At 39.5% G+C, this 25,217-nt stretch overlaps 1 protein-coding gene across 4 annotated transcripts in view; it reads right to left on the minus strand.

Annotated features, from left to right (window-relative positions):
- Positions 1–25,217, minus strand: part of NCOA1 (nuclear receptor coactivator 1) — a 426,703-nt gene that overhangs the window by 106,778 nt on the left and 294,708 nt on the right. For all 4 annotated transcript variants that reach the window (XM_070734872.1, XM_070734876.1, XM_070734874.1 and 1 more), the window contains exon 5: positions 20,550–20,716. In XM_070734872.1, the coding sequence (XP_070590973.1) occupies positions 20,550–20,716 (167 nt within the window). The remainder of the gene's footprint in view (positions 1–20,549; positions 20,717–25,217) is intronic.

Here is a 25,217-nt window from a genome sequence, read left to right on the forward strand (position 1 = left end):
TTGGAATACTGCATTCAGTTTTGGTCACCATGATGTAAAAAAAATGTTGAGACTCTAGAAAGAGTGCGGAGAAGGGCAATAAAGATGATTAGGGGACTGGAGGCTAAACATATGAAGAACGGTTGCAGGAACTAGGTATGTCTAGTTTAATGAAAAGAAGGACTAGGGGAAGACACGACAGCAGTGTTCCAATATCTCAGGGGTTGCCACAAAGAAGAGGGAGTCAAACTATTCTCCAAAGCACCTGAGGGTAGAACAAGAAGCAATGGGTGGAAACTAAACAAGGAGAAAAGTAACTTGGAACTAAGAAGAAATTTCCTGACAGTTAGAACAATTAATCAGTGGAACAGCTTGCCTCCAGAAGTTGTGAATGCTCCAACACTGGAGTTTTTAAGATGTTGGATAACTATTTGTCTGAAGTAGTGCAGGCTTTCTTGCCTAAGCAGCGGGTTGGACTAGAAGACCTCCAAGGTCCTTTCCAACTCAGTTGTTGTTGTTGTTGTTGTTGTTGTTGTTGTTGTTATTATTATTATTATTATTATTATTATTATTATTATTATTAAAGTATTGTATCACCATGGTCTTTTTAGCAATTCTACCATGTATCACAAATCAATAGAGGAATAAGAGCTATATGAAATAAGAATGTATATTCATATATTTAATGAACCGTGATCATTTTCCTCCACCAGGTCCTGTTTTTTATTACATTGTACAAGAGAAGTATACTGTTTCTGCCTTTTCTCATAGTTAAGATACTCTACTTATCATAACCCAGTTCTCAACAATGTTCTCATCCGAGAGGAATTTACCAGAATTGCATACAGCATTGTAATCAGATTACAGATGCATCTAACTTTGGAATGAAGTTTTCTTCACAATTTAATAATAAGATGGCTTTTGCAATAAAATGTCTCTTTTTGTTTACAGCATCAGAAATGGGATAGGTTTACATGCTATGGTTCTCAAATTTATCTCACATGTAGAGACATTTGTACAAGGATGATGACCACCAGTGGGTTACTAGCCGGAACGCTAAATTGGGCTTGCCGTGGCAGCTCGTAAGTGCTTGTGGGGCCAGCGCGATTTTGCTTCTGCACCTGTGGAGGTAGCAAAATCGTGCAGGGAGCCGCAGGTGCGCCCATGTTTCGGTGAGTTTTTTGTTGCTTCCGCACATGCCGAAACAAGGGTGCACTCTGGGCTCCGTGCATGATTTTGCTACCTCCACAGGTGCAGAAGCAAAATCGCGCTGGTCCCACAAGCACTTATGAGCCACTGCGGCGAGCCCAATTTAGCGTTCTGGCTAGTAGCCCACCGCTGATGATAACCACATTTATTCATTCATTCATTCATTCATTTGTCCAATACAAAAATACATAGGAGGAAAATAAACATGAAGTAATATATATAAGGATAAAAGTGAAAATAGAAGAGAAGATATATGAAAGGAAGAAAATATATATGATATATGAGATAAAGGAAAGACAATTGGACAGGGGATGAAAGGCACACTAGTGCACTTATGTACGCCCCTTACTGGCCTCTTAGGAACCTGGAGTGGTCAATCGTGGATAGTCTAAAGGAGAAATGTTGGGGGCTAGGGGTTGACACTATTGAGTCCGGTAATGAGTTCCAAGCTTCGACAACTCGATTGTTAAAGTCATATTTTTTACAGTCAAGTTTGGAGCGGTTCATATTAAGTTTGAATCTGTTGCGTGCTCTTGTGTTGTTGCGGTTGAAGCTGAAGTAGTCATTGACCGGTAGGACGTTGCAGCATATGATCTTGTGGGCTATACTCAAATCGTGTTTTAGGCGCCGTAGTTCTAGGCTTTCTAGACCCAGGATTGTTAGTCTATTTTCGTAGGATATTCTGTTTCGAGTGGAACTGGTTCTTAATGCTTTCTACAGTCACCACTTTTTGCCCTAGAAATATACATTCTGCATGCCATTTTCATCTTGGGATTTATTTCTAAGATGATCTCTCCCTGTAGAAAACCCTATGGAATAACAAACTAGTCAATAAAATATTATAAAGTGTGCAGGGATTTGCAAGGGACCATGGCCAAAATGGGAGTTTCAAGCATCCCACCTCCACAATTTCTTCTTTTTCCTCTATTTTCCATAGGAGGAAACTTCAGGATTTGAGATTCTGCACTTTGTTAAATGCAAGAGTTTGCTTGAACATCACACAAACATCATTATCAGAATATAATACAGAAACAGATAGCAATAACTTGAAACGGTATTACTATTATTACTCTATTTTTACCTTGCCCTTTTTATATATAACTCAAGGTGGCAAACATACCTAATCCCCCTGCATCCTGTTTTCCCCGCAAAGACTACCCTATACGGCAGGTTGGGTTGAGAGACATTGACTGGCCCAAAGCCACCCGACCAGTTTTTATGCCTAAGGGAGGCCTAGAACTCAAGAGTCTCCTGGTTTCTAGGCCAGCACTTTAACCACTAATCTAAATTGGCTCTCAGTTGAAAGAAAATTCAACCAAGCAGAATGTTTAATAGTATGTACTGTACATTATAGTTTTTGCAGACATTCTTTTTAAAAACAAAGAGTAAATTGGGGAAAGCTAAGTAAAGCAATCTCAACAAATGCAAAGTAAGGTTCCTGCAAGCAATATGCTTCTAGTACAGTGATACCTCGTCTTACAAACGCCTCGTCATACAAACTTTTCAAGATACAAACCCGGGGTTTAAGATTTTTTTGCCTCTTCTTACAAACTATCTCCACCTTACAAACCCACCACCGCCGCTGGGATGCCCTGCCTCCGGACTTCCGTTGCCAGCGAAGCACCCGTTTTTGTGCTGCTGGGATTCCCCTGAGGCTCCCCTCCATGGGAAACCCCACTTCTGGACTTCCGTGTTTTTGCGATGCTCCAGAGGAATCCCAGCAGGGGAATCCCAGCAGCGCAAAAACGGGCGCTTCGCTGGTAACGGAAGTCCAGAGGTGGGGTTTCCCAGTGAGGGGAGCCTCGGTGAAATCACAACATCGCAAAAACACAGAGGTCCAGAGGTGGGGCTTCAAGGACTTCAGTGTTTTTGCGATGCTGCGATTTCACTGATGCTCCCTTCGCTGGGAAACCCCACCTCCGGACTTCTGTTGCCAGCGAAGCACTCGTTTCTGCGATGCTGGGATTCCTCTGCAGCATCGCAAAAACACAGAAGTCTGGAGGTGGGGTTTCCCATGGAGGGGACCCTCAGGGGAATACCAGCAGCACAAAAATGGGTGCTTCGGCTGGCAAAAGGGGTGAATTTTGGGCTTGCGCGCATTAATCGCTTTTCCATTGATTCCTATGGGAAACATTGTTTCATCTTACAAACTTTTCACCTTAAGAACCTCACCCCGGAACCAATTAAGTTTGTAAGACAAGGTATCACTGTACTTCAATCTCCAGCGGATCATTGGCAGACAGAAGAGGAAAGAGGAATTGGAGAAAAGCAAAGAAGAAAACCACCATAATTTAGAAATTGAGAACAATCTCCATTTAAAAACCTTGATCTGTGTTAACATTGGAATCAAATAAGAAGCATCTTATGAATATTTTCAGAGCCATGTTAGGCTTTGAAAACAAAAAAGTAAATAATTTTAGCTATTAAGTGTGCAAACATTTGGGCAGTTTGTGTCTTTTCATCTTCTATAGCAGGCAGCTCAGCTGGATTCAGGTATTTGAAAATTTCAGAAACTTTCTCAAAAATTTACTCTTGGGATGTGTTTACTGTTTAAATCTGATTGATTTAAATTTTGTCAATAATAACAGAAATATAATTTTAAAAAAACAGTGGCTTGCTTTAATTAGAAGGATGCAAATTAATCTATATCATTAGTTCCTTCCAGATCTGGGATTCCATGAACAGAAGGGAAAAAAACTGTAAGCAGAAGTTTGTTCCTACAGGTTCGGACCAGTTATTTTTTTTTAAAAAAATAAAACTTTATCAAACAATTAAAATAAACAAAATTAACAAACATGTTTGACATTAGTTGAGGTTTTTAGGCTTTCACCAGTTTACCATTTTAGAAACATAGAAACATAGAAGTCTGACGGCAGAAAAAGACCTCATGGTCGATCTAGTCTGCCCTTATACTATTTTCTGTATTTTATCTTAGGATGGATATATGTTTATCACAGGCATGTTTAAATTCAGTTACTGTGGATTTATCTACCACGTCTGCTGGAAGTTTCCAAGGATCTACTACTCTTTCAGTAAAATAATATTTTCTCATGTTGCTTTTGATCTTTCCCCCAACTAACTTCAGATTGTGTCCCCTTGTTCTTGTGTTCACTTTCCTATTAAAAACACTTCCCTCCTGGACCTTATTTAACCCTTTAATATATTTAAATGTTTCGATCATGTCCCCCCTTTTCCTTCTGTCCTCCAGACTATACAGATTGAGTTCATTAAGTCTTTCCTGATACATTTTATGCTTAAGACTTTCCACCATTCTTGTAGCCCGTCTTTGGACCCGTTCAATTTTGTCAATATCTTTTTGTAGGTGAGGTCTCCAGAACTGAACACAGTATTCCAAATGTGGTCTCACCAGCATTCTATAAAGCGGGATCATAATCTCCCTCTTCCTGCTTGTTATACCTCTAGCTATGCAGCCAAGTATCCTACTTGCTTTCCCTACCGCCTGACTGCACTGCTCACCCATTTTGAGACTGTCAGAAATCACTACCCCTAAATCCTTTTCTTTTGAAGTATTTGCTAACACATTTTTTCTTCTTTATATATTTTATATCAATTAAGCATATTTACAACGTTTGTTCTTATTTAGTTATGTAGATGTCTGATCACTTAAGCCTAAACTAAATTTATAAACAGTGCAAAGGTTCGGACCAATTCGATAGAACCGGTAGTAACTTGGTGGCCTGGGTCGCTGGACCGGCAACATCCCAGGCCTGCCACACCCCCGAGCTTGTTCTTTCATTTCTCCCACATCTTGTTTTTTGCTTCTGTGTGTGGAGCTTTTTTAAAATACTGCACATGGACGCCTGCTTACACGTCCCTGAGCGAATCGGCAGTAACAGAATCCGGAACCCACACCATCTAGAAGTGTTAATATGTGGTTTCATGCATTTTAGGAAAGGGGAAAAAATCCCCTAGAATAAATGGGTCAGTGAATTAATGCCATCTTTAATATAAAATTGGTTTATATCACCCACATATCATTCTTCCTGTCTACAACAGAATGTGTATGATGATTTCATTAACTGCTTGCTTTACAGCATGAAATGGCACAATTCAAAAGCATCAAAATATTTTGCTCAGCTTGTCTGATTTTTCGCTCATTTCTAACCCCCATAGTGGCATCCCAAATATAACGGAGGTTGTTGTTCCTTTCCAAAATCCCAAATTGAATTTAATTTTCTCACTACATCTTATGCAATTGTAACACATCTTTACTCAATTCTAAACCATTCAATTGTTCCAGTTATGATACGAAATTTTCAAAAAGCAGATGGGGTGACCCAGGGTTTTAAGGGTCATCCTTCATTGTTGATACTTTAAACAATCCAAAGCCTTTGTATGATCAATAAATTAAAACCGTTCATCTTTTGCAATATCTTTATCTTTCCTACCACTCACTAGACCAGGGATCCTCAAACTTGGCAACTTTAAAACTTGTGAACTTCAACTTCCATTCTAAGAGTCGAAGTCCACTAGTCTTAAAGTTGCCATGTTTGAAGACCTCTGGAGTAAATCAGAGGTGGATTCTTCCCAATTTGGACTGGTTCACCAGAACCGGTAGCAAGCTGCTGGTAATGTCATGATAATGTCACCAAACCAGTTTGGTTGGTGCTGGTCTGTGGGCATCGCCATCTTTTTTAAAAAAATAAAAAATAAAGATTTTGGGGGGGAGGGATGGGGAGATTTTTTTCCTGGGATTATTTTTCTTCTGCGCATGTGCAAAAGCTGAGTTTCAGTACACATGCATCATCATCTTGTTTTTGGCTTTTTTTTTTTGAATTTTTAAAAACTTTTGGGGCTTTGGGCATTGCGCATGTGGCCACGTGGTGCGGGGAGAAGCGAACTAGCCCTGCACTATATATTGGCAATGTTATCTTGGGCGGGAAGAGAGTTGTATCTTCTGAAACTAGATTATACAACTGGCAGTTCTGCTTCCATGAGTGCAAAATCTTCAACATTATTTTACTAGCATGTGAGAAAAACACAACTGTCTCATAGCTTCAACACTGCCCTTTTTGGGGTATTGAACTAATAAAGTGATTACATAAATTGATTTATTTTCAACTCTGGGCCACTGCGGTATTTTCCATACATGCTTAGAAACTAAATACAGCATTTTAACGGCAATGGCCTGTAAGATTTTAAACAGTGGCTAGTGTTTTATGAATTTCACCAGATGAACGTATGGAATACTGGCGAGGTTATATCTTGTTCCTCTGCTTATTTTGTTTTCTTTTGTTTAAGTTGTAATTTTGCAAGGAGGAGCCACTGATCTGTGCCACAATAGGAATCGGGTCTTGTTTTTCTTTATGGACTACAGATTTTTCATCTTTGCTTGAGAATATATAATCAACTTGATTTCAGTGTTGTTCACCTTTTAAGTAGTTGGGGATAGGTGGTTGTATAATCATTGAATTTCTTGGCTGAACTCTGATAGTCTGTCTCCTGCTTTGATCTGTGCGTTATGCGCCGAGACCAAATTTTGCCTTTATTCCAAATGCCATTTTGGTTCCAACTTTAGCACTTTAGTTCTTCTATATTTAGTATAATTTTTCTAATGCTGCGTCAACAAGATGCTTTACATTATTTTAAATCAATTTCCACTTCCTCTTTATCTTTGGTTAGGACATAGATATGTAACAGAGAATGGCTTGCATTGAATTTAAATAGATATCATAGGGGTTGAATCTGAGCACTGTCTTTGACAATATTTTGACGGTTTCTTGTCTACTTCTACTCTGATGAGAAGTAACCAGTTCCAATTCGTTTCTTTTTCTCAGAATGTCAATATTCAGCTTTGACATTTCTGTTTTCATAACATCAAATTGGTTTCGATTCATGGTTTGACATTCGACATTCCACTCGTTTTCTTTGCATTACCAAACTTTCCTTTTGCCTCTGGCGACATCACTGTATATCCTTTGGCCTTAATCCACCTACATTATAAACACTAGCGCTACTCAGACCTCCCTCCAATCTTCCCCAGTAGTTTGCTGGATACCTTTTGCTCTGGGAAGATTCATATTCCAGTATCATGTTGACACTATCTTGATTGTGAATACCATTTTGGGGTTTTAGCAGAATACTGGAGCATGTTTCTAGTGTATTTCTTCTGATCCCATGTCTATAACCTGACTTCATGGGTGACCTTTCTGAAAATGTAGACCTCCCTATTGTATATATAGTTGATGACATCACTGGAATGCAAAGCCTTTCCCCATTACAAGGTATAGTCCCATGTTTCATAAAGTCTGATTAGTAGATTTGTTCTGTGAAATCAAAGCCCCGCTGAGAAGGAGTGTGTACATTTGTCATTGTGGGCTTTAAAAAATGTTCCAGCTGTTTAATGGGATGATCACACACACACAAACACACACACAAAAAGAGGCTCCCACAGAGGCACTCTGATGCGAAAAGGCACCTGTATTATAATTCTCACTAGAAAACCTCCCACAAATTATATGGACTTGCACCTGTCTAGGATTGTTTCATCTAGTTTAGATAACAACTTTGGCAAACTGAGGAAGTACACACGGCATGCCCTGGAGGAGCACTTTGAGTTTAAATTAGTTGCTGTCTATAAGGAGCGGTTCTAATCTCAGTTGGGCATGACCCCCCACCCCCCACTCCCATGATCAAATCGTTCTGTTGTCTGTAATTCTTCATCTGTAAAATGGAAATAGCGATCAAATTGTCACCACAATTTGTTGGGATGACCTGGTGGATGAATTTCAGTCTTAGTCATTCACACAAGGGTGATCAATGACTAACCAGTAACTAAAAGAACCTCCATGTAGTAAATTGGTATACCTGAGTCTCAGAGGATTTGGACTGACAACAAAGACATGCTATATGTTTGTAGGTTAAGGTTAGGGTTAGATTGCTCTGGATGTGCCTTCTCTGATTCCCTTGAGATCTTCATGAAGCAACTCCAGAGGCAATTGCCTGGATCAGGGTTTCCCCAACTTGGCAACTTTAAGATTTGTGGACTTCAACTTCCAGAATTTAAGAATTGTGGACTTCAACTCCTATGCTAGCTGGAGAATTCTGGGAGTTGAAGTCCACAAGTCTTAAAGTTGCCAAGTTTGAAGACTTCTGGCCTGGATAGTTGAATTGGGGCCACTGCCATAGCCCATAGAAGTTTTACTTATAATTGTGTGGACTGTGCATATATCTTCACTTCATATATCTCATCATATGCTAAATAATAAGGTTTGTAGGTTACAAACACAGACAATTACTTTTTTATTTTTACATTAATTTCTAATCCATATAATTCCTTACTTTGAAAAAAATGTGTTCATTGTTTTGAACATATTGGCAAACCGCCCCACAAAAATGCTACATACCGAAAGGCTCCACACAAATTAATTAGAAGAAAATTATTATTATCTTACTAAATTAGCCTATACAGTTGTGGATTGTTTTTAATACTTGCAGATTGTGTTGCACTTTTTAAAATATGTTTTAATATGTTTTGATATTGCATTCTGCTTTTATATTGTTTTACAATTGTTATTAGGCTGCCCAAAGTAATACATTTAAGACGGGCCACTATATAAATCAAAATAAATAAAACTTCAATTGTACACAGGCATTTTGTCCATCTATTTCATTCATTTGCAAAACAACAAACTGGTGACTTCATCAAGAAAGCTTTTCTTTTCTCTCTCCCCCCCCCTTTTTTTCTTTCTTTTTTTCTTTTTGCAGTCTCTAGGCACCAAGGTCTTGAAAAGCACCATTCACAGATCAGCGCTGGTCTAAAAACCATCACGAAACTTTTGTGGGAAGGTGGAGTGCTGAAAAATTAACTGTCTTACTCCTTCCTTTGCCATGTTTATAGCTGCCTTGGCAGATGAACTTCAGACTGCTGCCACAGCCGCAAACTCCATGTCCTGCCAACTGTACATTACTGGCCTTGGAAGGGCTCCAGTCCTGAGAAACCATTCTAAAAGAATTTGCTTGATTCTTTTAAATAACAGCCGCCTAGCATGCAAAGCTGAGGCAGAGGAGCAAGCCTGGACTTCTGTATAAGCATGCAGCCAGGATTGATTTAGAAGGCTTCCTCTGTTCTCTCGAGGTCCTCCCTCTATTCTAAGGGAGAGAAACAAACGAGACGCTTGGTATGGAAGGAAAGGGCTGGCTTCTTGCATCTTCAAAAGAAACAGAGCAGGGTAATCTGTCAATGGGGAGGAACTGCCCCTGATGAAACACTTGGCAAAAAGAGGCTCAACTGTGGATTGTTTCCATTCACTGTAGCTTCCACCTGCTGCTTCATACCTTTGGCTTCCTTTAGACAGTGCCAATTAGTTGTTCTCTCAGCCACTGGTATTCAACCGTTATGAAATTTAAAGGATATTTATTTGATGTCCTGAGATTTAAAACTTCCTCTCTTCACCTTGTCACTGCATCTGGGACAGAGGTGGATAGCATGATGATGTCTTAGGGCTGTACTTAATATTTTGGGGAGCTGCGGTTAGTGATAATGCAAAGTGAATTTATTTTTATTTTTTTATTTATTGATTTATTGATTTATTTTGTCCAATACACATTGCCTGCTGTGTAGAAACTTCCTGGTGAGTCAGTGGGGTAACATCTGGGGTCCTTGATGTAGCTGAAGTATGCTGATTAGTTAATGGTTGTTGATTAGGCGTGATATCCTGAGTAGTTGGAGCTTGCAGGCTATTTGATTGTTTTGCAATATGTGTTCTGAGTCTAGTTTCTGTTTTTATGGCAATTGCTGAGCCATCAAACCACACCCAGCCACCAGTATTTATAGAAGGAAGGCAGCTTAGGTCTTGCAGTGTTCGCCTTAGAACAAGGACAGAAACACCAGCCTGAAGATGATGAGTGGGACCTCATCGAAACGTCGCCAGAAATTTCCAAATCCTACACGGGATGAAACCCGTTTCGGCGAAATCACATTCACCATCTTCAGGCTGAAGTTCCAATTGGAACTTCAGCCTGAAGATGGTGAATGTGATTTCGCCGAAACGTCGCATAGACATGCAAAACATTACACAGGGCAAAACCCGAACTCAGAACAATCTACATACATATACCCGTGAAAATTTACGAAAACACACACACACACACACACACACACACACACATATATATATATATATATATATATATATCACACACACACACACACACACACACACACACACAAATACATGATGAAGGTTATAGAGGAGATACTCATAGTAAAATATATCTAAGAAAGAATAGAAAAGAAGATATAGTAATAGAACATATCAATGAAAGACTAGAAGAATAGATATAGGAATAGAAGAAAGGTATAGGAGATATAAGAGAGCAATAGGACAGGGGATGGAAGGCACTCTAGTGCACTTGTAGTCGCCCCTTATTTATTTATTTATTTATTGGGTTAGGCTTTTCTGGGTGGTTTCCTTTGTTTTTGGACAGAGTAGGGATTGGTCAGTTTCTTAAATTACATTAAATCCATTTCCAGTCTTTTATGTTACTTCTCTCAAAATGTCAGGAAGTCATTCCACCAATTTTCAATCAAGCATTACCGTACTTTTCGGAGTATAAGACACATCTGAGTATAAGATGCACCTTACTTTTGCGGAAGGTAAATAGGGGGGGGGGGGTAATCTACCTACCAGGTATTCATCTGACTAGCATCTTTAATCTGTTCAGCTTCAGCACATTATTGTATCCCCTGATTAGGGCTGAGAAAAATCTTTTAAAATGGAGCAGGAATGAAAACAAGCCTGCAAAAACGTAGGGCTAGAAAAAACTTCTTCAGAGGGAGTAGGAAGCCGGGAAGATAGTTAGTACCTAGTTAGGACTGATGAAAAAAGCTTCAAAAAAGCTACATTCAGAACATAAGACACACCCAAATTTTCAGCCTCTTTTAGGGAGGAAAAAAGTGTGTTTTATTCTCTGAAAAATACGGTACATAGAAAGGAGAAAAAGAGGTAAGGAAGAAAGCGATGACCAACCACAGATTGATTTAATAGCAATAATTCAGCTTTCGGATCTCCTATGTAGGAGTTTGTTAATAGTTAGTTTTGGGGCAGAGATGCACAATGCCAGCAAATGAATTTCCTTTGCACTATCATCAATGTAAAAGGGGCACTAAACCACCTCAATCCCAAGCTATGAAGCAAGGTAGTTGATATCTAACAGTTCTCCAAATGAGTAGAGGACATTATAATTCATTACGCACTTTCACAAAACTTTCCTTAGCAACAGTAATAATCACTTTCCAACATGCTCTGACATTCATTATTATACCTGAATGCAATGTCGCATTTGTATGTCTATCCATGGCAAAATCACATTTGCTTATTTCTAAGGCCTTTAAAAAGAAAACATTACAAGATTCTAATTTTTCCTAATGTGGATACCAATAGATATTTTTTAAATATTAGATTTGTTTATTGTATACTGTTTTATTCTTGTTGTGAGCCGCCCCGACTCTTTGGAGAGGGGCGGCATACAAATCTAATAAATAATAATAATAATAATAATAATAATAATAATAATAAGAAGAAGAAGAAGAAGAAGAAGAAGAAGAAGAAGAAGAAGAAGTATGGATCATCGACATCGCAATCCCAGGGGACAGCAGAATTGAGGAGAAGCAGCTAGAGAAATTAGTGAAATACAAAGATCTAAAAATCGAGCTGCAACGACTCTGGCACAAGCCAGTGAAAGTGGTCCCAGTGGTACTTGGCACGCTGGGTGCAGTGCCAAAGGATCTCAGCGGACATTTGAAAACCATCGGAATTGACAAAATCTCCATCTGTCAATTGCAAAAGGCCGCTTTACTGGGATCGGCAAACATAATTCGCCGCTACATCGCTCAGTCTTAGGTGCTTGGGAAGCGCCCGACTGGTGATGAAATACAAAATCCAGCATAGTGATCTCGTTTGCTGTGTTGTATTGACATAATAATAATAATAATAATAATAATAATAATAATAATAATAATAATAATAATAATAATAATAATAATAATAATAGAAAAAAGGTAGGATAGCAGAAAGCAGCAGTCTTAAGCAGGGTTTTTTATAATTACTTTTGTTGTGGTTCCTGTTTTCTATTTCTTAGTCACTCCCCACCCCCAATTGCTTACCTTTATCATTGTGCCCTTCTGCTCCCTATTGAATAAACAGTTCTTCTTGCAGAAGACAGCAGCTATAGAGTGCTGAGCTCGGATTTCTTCTACATCTCCAGCAGAATCAGGGTTCCGTGAGAATAATAGCCTCGTGCTATTTAAGCCAAAAATCTATCTAGTCCAGCATCCTGTTTCCACCGATAGACTTTAAAGCAGTCTCTCCTTTTACTTGACCTCAAAAGTTGGTATTGAAAGGTGGATGCTCTTAAACAGAAAGCTCACTTCCCATCCTGCTTAGCAATCTTCTGCTCAATGAACCCACAATATCATTTAACTTTCCTCACTCTACAACTTTTAAGAGAAAGTTTTTGCTTATTCCTAAGGAAAGGGTACTCAAATCAGTTATGGCAGTGGTTCCCAACCTTGGGAACTTGAAGATATCTGGACTTCAACTCCCAGAATTCCCCAGCCAGCTGCTGGCTGGGGAATTCTGGGAGTTGAAGTCCAGATATCTTCAAGTTCCCAAGGTTGGGAAACACTGCCCTAGAGCAGGGGTAGGCAAAGTTGGCTCTTCTATGACTTGTGGACTTCAACTCCCAGAATTCCTGAGCCAATCATCGTAGCTCAGGAATTCTGGGAGTTGATGTCCACATGTCATAGAAGAGCCAACTTTGCCTAGGCCTGGTCTAGAGCAGGGATGGCAAACCTTTTTTTGGCTCAGGTGCCATAAGAGTATGCCCGTGCGTGATAATATGGGAGTTGAAGTCCAGATATCTTCAAGTTGTGAAGGTTGGAAAACACTGAGTTATGGAACCAACAATGGAGTCTTAAGTAGCAAACTACTTAATTTTTCTGCAGTCTAATTCAAAATAGTCACACACTATATTTATAGAGCCAGCAAGGGCAGAGATCACTAACAATCAGGAATGGAAATCAAATGGACAAATCAGCATTCATAGATTCTTTGTTGGGGGATAATATAAAATGTTTTGGAGCAAAGACACCGATGTGTTTAACACTCAATCCCAAATGCTGAAAATTCAGATAGCATTTTTTAAAATGGATACTGATGGACTTAGCCACTTTTCAGCCATCATCTCCTGCTCAAAATGTTAGAAAAAAGTATAGTGTAAATGCGATGAGGTTCCTCACTCCTTTCCCCAAACAACAGAGTCAGCAGAAGCAGATAAGCTGCCAAAAGAGAGCAAAGCTCAAGGAAACACACACTGAAGTAGCAATTGGCCTAGTTAATGTTCAGCCATGCTATGCCATGCCAAGGAGACTAATGACTGCTGAAAGTGCCCAAAAGCCAGAAATTCTTAAGCACTTACCTCCTTGAAAAATCCCTTCAGTTTCCATCTATAGTGTGCATGAAATCACATCGTTGAATAAAAGCACATTGCTGGATGCACGTTTCCGAAAAATCCCTTTCTTTCCAATAGTGTAGTGCAGTGTTTCTCAACCATGGCAATTTGAAGATGTGTGGACTTAAACTCCCAGAATTTCCCAGCTAGCTGGCTGGCCGGCTGGGGAATTCTGGGTTGAAACTGGAAGCCGCCAAAGGGAATTTCATAAAAAGAAGAAGGACGACATTCTGCCCATTGATGAACACGGGGCAATACTTTCTTCTAGTCCTTGTCTTCTACAGAAATTGAAATCAAGGGACAAACCATCTCTCTCCCATAAAGGGAGCAGTGGTCAGGTGCCACTGAGATCACATATCTGCCTGCCAACGATGAAGCCAAAGCAGGCAGCGAGATGTGATACTAGCAGTCACCGCCTAGAATGCATATTGGCAGAATTGTTGCATCCACTGTAAACTCAGCCACAGCCAACAATTTGTTTAAATCCTGTCTTATTTATTTATTTATTTATTTATTTATTTATTTATTTATGTATGTATGTATGTATGTATGTATGTATGTATGTATGTAGTTAGTTAGTTAGTTAGCTAGCTAGCTAGCTAGTTAGTTAGTTAGTCCAATACACAATGAGGGTTTTAGTGGGTATATATATATATATATATATACACATAGTAAAATACACGATGAAGGTTATAGAGGAGATACTCATAGTAAAATATATCTAAGAAAGAATAGAAAAGAAGATATAGTAATAGAACATATCAATGAAAGAACAGAAGAAGAGATATAGGAATAGAAGAAAGGCATAGGAGATATAGGAGATCAATAGGACAGGGGACGGAAGGCACTCTAGTGCACTTGTACTCGCCCCTTACTGACCTCTTAGGAATCTGGATAGGTCAACCATAGATAATCTAAGGGTAAAGTGTTGGGGGTTTGGGGATGACACTATGGAGTCCGGTAATGAGTTCCACGCTTCGACAACTCAATTACTGAAGTCATAATTTTTACAATCAAGTTTGGAGCGGTTAATATTAAGTTTAAATCTGTTGTGTGCTCTTGTGTTGTTGTGGTTGAAGCTGAAGTAGTCGCCGACAGTCTTAGATGGGAATCCTGCAGGCCCATTTCCCTAAGCCACATGATAGATATTCTTTTAAAGAATGATGCAGCTATAGCTGCCCTGATAGACCAAGTGGCTGCTTGATGGGACTTAGGCAGCATATTCTCGGCCTTACGGTCATCAGCTTAAGGCCTTCCAACATATCAGAGGGTACAATCGTAGAAGACACCAGAGGTGACACCAGCTATTTGGCAGTGGTGGTTCTCGCCGGCATACCAGCTAATCTGCACACACGCCTGCAGCAAGTAAGTGATTTTTCACATTCAGGAAGAGTCCAAGCATGAGAACTTCAGTTGCTTTCCTTTATTTGCAAAAATGGTAGCTGAGCTAAATATTATGTCCCTTTTACACCAATCATCTGAATCACAAATTAAACTGAATGATTATAGTTGGTGGAGCAGAGAGAGAGCGTGTTTAATTCAATCAATTAACTCAGTCCCCATGATAACTGATGGAAGTTAACCCATGCTTGGACTCTCCTTAGCAGCGCACAGGAGAAACACTGGTACAGTATATAGCAGTGATGACGAACCTTTTTTCCCTCAGGTGTTGAAACAGTGTGTGCGCATGCTATCATGCATGCACAAGTGCCCACACCTGTAATTCAATGCCTGGGGAGAGCAAAACCAGCTTCCCCTGCCCCCCAGAGGCCCTCTGGAGGCCAGAAACAGCCTTTTCCCCAACTTCTGGTGGGCCCAGTAGGCTCGTGTTTCACTTTCCCCAGATTCCAAAGGCTTCCCTGGAGCCAAAGGAGGATAAAAAAAACCCTCCCTCATCCCCCCCCCCCAGGAGGTTCTTTGGAAGCCAAAAATATCTTCACAGAGGCTCTGTGTGAGCCAAAAATGAACTAGCCAGCATACACATGCATGTTGGAGCTAAGCTAGGGCAAAGGCTCATGTGCCAGCAGATATGTCTCCGAGTGCTACCTGTGGCACCCGTGCCATAGGTTCGCCATCACTGGTAATAACTTTCCTAAAGTGCCATAAAGCCACAGAGGCCAATGGCACTAACTTCTCATTTAGTCTAACCCAGGGGTCCCCAAACTTGGCAACTTTAAGACTTGTGGACTTCAACTCCCAGAATTCTCCAGCCAGCATAGTTGAAGTCCACATGTCTTAAAGTTGCCAAGTTTGAAGACCTCTGGTCTAACCTTACTTACATTTCTCCAGAAACCATTTTTTTCCCTAGCACTCACTAAAAGGCAGAGGCAAAAGTATCAATTTACAATTAAATACATGTGGTATTATTATTTACTTTTCAAAACCAGCATCGTGAATTTGAGCAGAAGAATTTGGATTGGATTCACAGGAATTCCTTGCCTTTTTAAAGCTATCCTCTGCCACTCGGGGTGGTCTGTCTGAATAGTTTTGAAAAATTCAAGCAGCTGTAAATGGGCTTCCTTCAGTTCTCTCCAGAATGTTCCATTAATTTAGGCTTACTATCATCCTGCATGAACACAGCTGACAACTACAGGGACAAAGACAAAATCACTTTGCTAAACCATGAGAAACTTTGAGACATTTTAAGATAATATTTTTAAAGAATTGCACACACTGAAGGAAGCTTGGGATATTTAATTTCCTTATACCAACAGAGTTGAAATCTCTTGTGATTTGGAATTATATATATATATTTCCCCCCAAAGATACGAGGCTGCCTATCTAGAATCGGACAATTGCCTTATCACATTCAAAATTGCCTTCCTCCAAATGGAAACAGATATCCGAGATCTCATGCAGAGTTATTTTACTTTCCCTTGGCACCTAACAACAATTTAATTTTAAAACGTTAACACTGAAATAATGCCCTTCCAAAATTAGATATCTCGTGGAAAACGTTATATTTTTCATACATACTTTTAAAAAAAAAAGATTTTCTGAAACAGAAGGTGATAAATCCAGCTGATAGCAATCTCAATACACTTTCACAAGTATCATCAAGAACAGCTTTCTGTATTTATATTTAACTTGTAGCAAGAATAATATGATCGCTAACAGGGAAAGCAGCCATTTCGTTTTCTGTTCCTACTGAGAGGAATGCATTGTTGTTTGCCACAAAATAAACACAATGTGTAAACTGTGTCCTAAGAGGCTTAAATGAAAGGTGTAAACATGAGAAAACATTAACATGTGAACATGCTTATTATGGGCTACATGGATCGCAAGTATCCTTGGCAAGAATGTTAGACACCCCCCCTCCTTTCGTTCCCCTCCATTCTGGATGTAAAGAAAACTTCCTTGGGATGAAAAGCAGACTCTTTTCTCCTTGGCAAGTTGACAGATTATGTGCCCTATGTTTTGTCTTTCAAATTAGCTACCAATGCTACAAAGCAAGCATTCAATTTAGAGAGAAACATGGAGTGCCTCTTTCTCTCCTCTAAGCATGAAGGGATTCCAGAATAGACCTTGGCAGGGCCCCTATTTCTCATGCTCCCAGCTGCTAGCAATTTAGCTACAGTGAGAGAAATGAGAGAATCTCTCTCTTGAATTGCACAAGCACAGAAATTCAAACTGAAAATCTAGTTATTTCTTAAAATACTCCCCCCCCCCCAAAAAAAAGAGAATCTATTATTGGCTTCTGTTCTCCAAAAGTAGCATTTTAGCAGTGTATAATTATGCCCAACAATATTTTACTTTGGAATGATTCAGTGGATGGATTTTGTAGTGTAAGATTTGCACACTGTAGTACAGGGGTCCCCAAACTTGGCAACTTTAAGACTTGTGGACTTCAACTCCCAGAACTCTTGTCAGCTCTGCAGGGTGGAAAATTCTTGGAGTTGAAGCCCATAAGTCATAAAGTTTCCATGTTTGAAGGCCTCTGCTGCAGTATGTGGTTCTGATTGTCTGATTATCTCAGCAATAGTTTGGGGGAATTTTTGTGCAGAAAAGTTATAATACTGAATTTTCAGATGATGGAGAAATGTTGTTTCTCCCAGAAATTATTCAGACTTCCAGAAAGTAGTGAGCGTTTATTCTCATCTCAGCTTTTCTAACTGTGCCATTAATTGTCGCTCTTTCTTTCAATTAAGATAAGTTTAGTGCAGTGATGGCAAACCTTTTTTTCCTTGGGTGCCAAAAGAGCGTGGACATATGCTCTCACGGATGCGCGAGTGGCCATACCTATAATTCAATACCTGGGGAGGGCGAAAACAGCTCCTCCCCCCTCCGGAGGCCCTCTGGAGGCCAGGAATGTCTGTTTCCTAACTTCTGGTGGGCCCAGTAGGCTTGTGTTTCGCCCTCCCCAGACTCCAAAGGCTTTGTTGGAGCCAGGGGAGGGTAAAAACACCCTCCCCCATCCCTCTGGAGGCTCTCTGGAACCCAAAAATACCCTCCCAGAGCCTCTGTGCAAGCCAAAAATCAGCTGGCAGGCACACACAGATGCACATTGAAGCTGAGCTAGGAGAACTGCTCACCTGCCAGCAGATATGGCCTCGTGTGCCACCTATGGCATCCATGCCATAGGTTCGCCATCACTGGTTTAGTGCATTGGCAGCCAAATGGAAATCCACTGAAGTCACATACATATTAAGCATTCACATACACACATACAAATTCACATACATATTTAAGCAGATACAGTTTCAAAGTGCATAAAAGTAGAAAGACTGCATAAATGGATACTTTGAGCCAAGTACCCACAATACAACAGCAACGGTACTTAGACTTATATATTATTATTTATCCTCAAATAAGCCACATACGCCTCCTTTGTTTAAAAGGTTCTGGTGTCATCCAACTACAAGCCATTATAGAAACATATAATTTTGTAATTTCAATCCTAAAACTAAAATCCAAGTCTCTACCAAACAAATGTTTTTGAAGTTTCTCAGACAGTACATCACATTAAAATTGGTATCTCAAAACCTTCTTTTCAAAAGTCTGTTTGGAACATAAACAGAAATCTGCATTCTTTATCCTGAGTCCTGGAATGAATATTAGCCAACGACACAGAACTGGTTCTGTAACATTACTGGAATTCCTTGGCTAGTGATTCTAAAGAATTTATTTGCATATAAAATTATTATATGCCTCTTTTTACAATAAACAGATCTGATGAATCAAAATTTAATGGTTAATGATCAAGATTTTTCAGTCTATAGCTTGTAATGCCTGTTAATTAGCTGCTCTTATATTTTTAATAGAACAACAACTGTGTTTTAGCTTGGCAAACAGAAATAAAGTGGCTGCAAGGATAGAGGAAGTATGAGTAGGAAGTGACAAGACAGCAAAATTGAAGGTACTCTTACTCTGCACACAGGCTCCTATTACTAATGGTCCCTGCCTCCCAAGCAGCTGGAAAGGTAGAGGATTAGCAACTGAGAAATTGTGGAGCACTGACTCCAATGTACTAATTCTCCCCTGAAATGTCCCCAGCAATCACATATGCACACAGTCTATATAAGATATATTCGGGAGCAGTAGGGGTGGGGGGGATAATACTGACTTTTCTTTGAAATAGTACATTTTAATTCAATGAGGAAAACTGATTGTATGCACTGGCATCTCAGGCGAGAAATAAATATCAAGTGAGAAATCTGCTTCAAAAATGCACTGGGGATTGTTTTTATAAATAGCTTTGAGAGAGTATTACAAGTATCAGAACTAGTGATGGGCGAACCGAACCTGCACAATTCGGGTCCGTACTGAATTTTGTGGTGTTCGGTACGCCGAACACGAACACGAATTTTTTTCAAACTTCGGGCAAAATTGGGGGTGGTGTTCGGAGCTTTGACGTCACCGGCAGGTTGCTAAGGACGCCAAGGTGATCACTTCCTAGATTCCATGGAATCCAGGAAGTGATCACCTTGGCGTCCTTAGCAACCTGCTGGTGACGTCAAAGCTCCGCCCCTGGAATCTTTTCATGGGAGGGATTCCCTGTTCGGGTTCAGGTTCGGTTTGGGTTCGGCCGAATTTTGCGTAAAGTTCATCTGAACTTGCCAAACCTGAACACCGTTGGGTTCGCCCATCACTAATCGGAACAGTAGGAAACCCCAATGAAGGTGCAATTTCTTCCTCCAAGTCCATATATCCCAAATGATTACACATTAACTTTGCAGGATCCAGAATTAGGATGTTATAAAGAGAAAATCATAAGGGAAAATGATCAATGAAAACGTTAAGAAGTATCCATCTCCCCATCCAGGTCTTCTGCTACATTTCTATCCTTCCCAAAGCTGTTTTGCTAACTTACAGAAAAAAATGTACATTACATCCTTCACTAGATGGAACTGCACATAATATGCAGCCTGTCTTTTGGTTCTATGGCTCAATACCCCTCAAATGTATTGAACTTGTTTTGCTTTCTACTATCCTTAGTGTATGTCCAAAAATTGTTCTACCATCCCTAAGTGTTAGGGATGGTGTTACTATTTGCAATTGTATGTTGTTATCTTTGGGATGAGATATTAACCCTGCAGTAGCTTTAAAAAAAAAAGCTCCACTCCTTCCTTATAATGTGCATACAGTGAATGTTATTATCAGAATACAACAGGGATTTGCCTGAAACCCCTTATTAAAAATCAGGTTGTCGCTGTGGAACAGTGAAGATCTTGTTTTCCCAGTTCATCCAGTGTGAACCAAGAAGATAATCTCATGCAAAACTTGAATTTTGATCAATTGGACTTTAACAGTGGATGACTGATAGGATTCTATTCTACCTTTGTAAAGAGTCTTCAAGTTCTCCCGTGCTTCCTCAAGAAGATCCTGGCACATAGTTTACATACCATTGTATTATAAATTCAAGAACACAAGGAATGTTGTAGATCTACCTTGTTCAAGTCTTTTCATCTGCTGAATCTGATCAACCGTTTTTTTTAGAATCTTGCATTTGTCTGGTTTAACACTCAGGCTGTCGATCTCTCCAATATTGGCTGAAAGCAGCTCTGCTAGCTCTTCTAAGTATTTGTTCTCTTGCTCCCTGCGTCGTTTCTCGTTGCTGTTAGAGAAAATCAATTCACAGTTACTGAATTCTCCATAATCAAAACCTATGCATGGTTTATTCAAAAACAATTCAAAAGCTGGACCAATAATACATCAAACCAAATATCTTGAGTTCCTTGAATACTTGGGAGCTTTTGTGAACACATCGTAAGCACCCGTAAACTCACTGAAATCCAGCCTGTTTCAACATTAAAACAAGTATAGATGTGAAGGGTGGGACCATCGAGGAGAGTTGACACAGGATGAAGAGTGAAGCTGTCTAAGCAGAGATAAGAGCATTTATTAAGGCTTATTTTGTGATGATAAGATTGGTGAAGAGAGCTCATGTCTTCACCCTTAATGCATCTACAGAAAGCCAGCTGGCAGCCTCATTTCAAGTGACTAGGTCTCTTTTGATAAGGAGGGGCTGGGGGGATCCTTACAGGGTCTCTGTGAGGCATATTGCTGGCATCTGTTTGAAAGAACTACTTGGCTTTGCTTGAACTTGGGCTCCAGATGTACAGAATCTATAGAAGAGTCTAAGACTTGTCCAAACTCAGTTATCTAAAGAAGGTCTAAATAGGTCATTGATAAGAATGTAGACAGGATATCTATCTATCTATCTATCTATCTATCTATCTATCTATCTATCTATCTATCTATCTATCTATCTATCTATCTATCTATCTATCTATCAGATTTGCATGCCGTCCTTCTCCGGAGACCCAGGGCGGCTCACAAGATACAATATAAACAATGCAACAACAAATCTAATGAATTAAAAATTACAACTAAAATCCCAATATATTAAAATCACTCAGCCAATTCATTCACAACCACACATCACATTTAGCAAATGGGGGGGAGGAGCTTGATCTAATTGCCCCATGCCTGGTGACATAAGTGAGTCTTAAGATTCTTGCGAAAGGCGAGAAGGGTGGGGGCAGTGCGAATCTCTGGAGGGAGTTGATTCCAGAGGGCCGGGGCCCCCACAGAGAAGGCCCTTCCCCTAGGTCCCAACATTTTCTAGGTCCCAACATTTTCTAGTTGACGGGACCTGTAGAAGGGCAACTCTGTGGGACCTAACTGGTCACTGGGATTCAGGCGGCAGGAGGCGGTCCTGTAAGTAATTTAATCCCATGTCCAGAAAAGATTGTTGTTAATATATTGAGAAATGTTGTTTCAGGGTACCACAAGTTGGTTTTTGGAAGTTTTTTTTAAAAAAAATTGTAATGTTCAAGTTATTAGTGTGTGCCATCAAGCAAAGTCAATGGGGAAGTCATCAGATCATGTAACATCATCACTTAATGACCATGGGGTTCACAGTTAATGATGGAACTGCAGAACTACATGGTGTGAACATGTGACAAACACAACTTATGACCATATCTCTTAACAATGGCAATTCTGGTCCCAGCTGGCATCATTATTTGAGGACTACCTATTTCAATTTCTCATTGTTTGTATCATTTTACCAACTATTTTTAGTGCATTAACTTTTATGACATATGGTATTTTTGTGATTAACTATCAGTGGTATTGCTTAGGTCAGCTCTTGAAACTGTTTTCTCAGAAATATCAAATATTTCTCTTATTCAAAGAAATACATGAAGGAGGACTATTTTATTAACTGCTGATATAGGAAGGGTAAAGCAGAAAAGGTCATGGTAGGATGGGTGAGAACCTCAGAAAAGAGAAACTTAAAGAAGAAAATGAAATCTGTGAAGCATGGCCATGTGCATGTAAAAAAGGCAGAAAGTTTAGGATAGGTACAGTAGCTACTGTTGATTTAAAATTAGCTTGAGTCCTGCCTGTTGGCGACTACTTCAGCTTCAACCACAACAACACAAGAGCACACAACAGATTTAAACTTAATATTAACCGCTCCAAGCTTGACTGTAAAAAATATGACTTCAGTAACCAAGTTGTCGAAGTGTGGAACTCATTACCAGACTCCATAGTGTCATCCCCAAACCCCCAACACTTTACCCTTAGATTATTTACGGTTGACCTATCCAGATTCCTAAGAGGTCAGTAAGGGGCGAGTACAAGTGCACTAGAGTGCCTTCCGTCCCCTGTCCTATTGCTCTCCTATATCTCCTATACCTTTCTTCTATTCCTATATCTCTTCTTCTATTCTTTCATTGATATGTTCTATTACTATATCTTCTTTTCTATTATTTCATAGATATATTTTACTATGAGTATCTCCTCTATAACCTTCATCATGTATTTTACTATGTGTATATAGATATATACCCACTAAAACCCTCATTGTATATTGGGCAAAATAAACAAACAAACAAACAAACAAATCTGTCTTGTATGACTTGAGTCATATTTTCTTTTCTTTCCTTTTACTGTAAGTCACACCTTTAATTTATTTTGCTTGCAAGTTCCTACTCTCTTTCTGTACTTTGTGTACTTTGGAATAGTGTGATTGTATGTATGCATTTTTCTTTTGAGCTGTCCTTCTAATTCTTTCCTTTTTACAAATAACTTATCTGCGGTTCTATCATTAAGGCCGAACCCCCCCCCCCCCAAACTTATTGAATTAGAAGGAGTCCAATGAGGGCAAAAAGCAAAGTTGCTACTGGGGATAAAATATGAGGGAAGCCCAACAAACAGTGCTAATAAACTAGAAGACAAAAATGAATCAAGAAAGATAATCTTGCAATAGCAATCACTTAATAAGCAAAATTAAGATGTGGCCAACCAATCATGAAATCATGCAAAGAAAGAACAACCAACTTTTATGTAATTGCAAAAATCCAATTTTACAATTTGCAATGGTTTTTTTCCCCCCTTAAACTTTTAAAAAATGAATTAATGAACAGCTGTAAGCTGCTTAACAAGTCCTTTCCTAAGAATTATATTATTGGCCAGACTCCTATTTTTGCAATGGTCCAATAGTAATACCTTCACAGCTAGGAAAACAGAACCCATCTCCCATCCCTTTCAATTAGTGTCTCCATTATTTGCAAGAACTATGTGGTTCCTAAAATATTGTGCTTGATCCTATTAGTCAATGGTGTGGCCACTGATATTGATAAATATAATGATTCTTTCCAAAGTGCATTTTTCCAGAGTTAAAACCTAATTTATTTCCAGAAACAAAAAACCAACAATACTAAGGGTATTCTCTCCACTCTTGGACTCCTGCTTTAACAATGTTCTACTAGTTCAATAATCTTTTCCTTCTCTCTCTTTTTTTCATGCTGTTCTTTGAAGACCACAGGTGACCCAGATAAGCTATTGAAAGAATATTTTTAATAGAAGGCTTACATGAATATCTTTCTTTCCCATACTCTGCTGAAAAATTCTGCTAAACACTGTTGTGATTCAGCCTGAGGCTCCTCGGGGACCGGCTGGATCTCTGCCGGATCCATGCCCAGAGGAGGAGGACAGTGAACAGGAGGGGAGGACCAGGCAGATGGGGGAGAGGAATGTCAGGAAGAGGAGGAGGGAGAGCAGCCTGAGACCCCCCCCGGGGGGGGGGCTCTCCCCAGCTAGTAGCCTGGATTCATTGGATGAAGACGCACAGGCTATAATAGACATGAGGCAGCGACGAGCAGCTCAAAGACGGGGCCAATTAGAAAGATATTTCCATCCCTGAATTGGCAACAGCTGGGTTTGGGTGTGGTTCTCCTCAGCAGGGTTGAAAAGGCAGGCCCGCCCTTACAGTCTTGTGGAGAGTTATCAATTGGGAGTCCTGTGACCTTGCTTCGATTCTTGGCGTCTCTGATCTTGGCTTGTGGCCTAGAAGTCTGGAAGACTTGGGGGAGGCGTGGGTTTTATTATCTCCAGCGTTGTTTTTGCCAGCAAGAATCCTGTTTCTTTGCTTGGCCTTCGTGAAACCTCTGTGAAGCTTCATAGTGTTCCTGTCTGTAAGAACAGTTTTTGTTACCTGTGTTTGCTTTGAATTATATAAACTGCCTTTGCTTTTGACCAGTGTGTCTGGCTACTCTTTTTGGTTGGTGTTGGCATCTGGGGGGGACCCAGACAGAACAAACACTAGCACATATAAGCTTTGAAATGTGTGTGTGTGTGTATGAGCCGGGGTGGTGCAGCAGGTAGAGTGCTGTACTGCAGGCCGCTGAAACTGACTGTAGATCTGTAAGTCAGTGGTTCAAATCTCATCACCGGCTCAAAGTTGACTCAGCCTTCTGAGTCAAATGAGGACCCGGATTGTGGGGGCAATAGGCTGTCTCTGTTAAGAAGCGCTATTGCTAACATGTTGTAAGCCGCCCTGAGTCTAAGGAGAAGGGCAGCATAAAAATTGAATGAATGAATGAACAAACAAACAAACAAAATAAACAAACAAAATAAACAAACAAACAAAATAAACAAACAAAATAAATAAATAAATAAAATTAAATAATAAATAATAAATAATAAATAATAAATAATAAATAATAAATAATAAATAATAAATAATAAATAATAAATAATAAATAATAAATAATAAATAATAAATAATAAATAATAAATAATAAATAACAAATAACAAATAACAA

The sequence above is a fragment of the Erythrolamprus reginae genome, chromosome 1 (assembly GCF_031021105.1).
Source record: "Erythrolamprus reginae isolate rEryReg1 chromosome 1, rEryReg1.hap1, whole genome shotgun sequence".
Taxonomy (NCBI): Eukaryota; Metazoa; Chordata; class Lepidosauria; order Squamata; family Dipsadidae; genus Erythrolamprus; species Erythrolamprus reginae.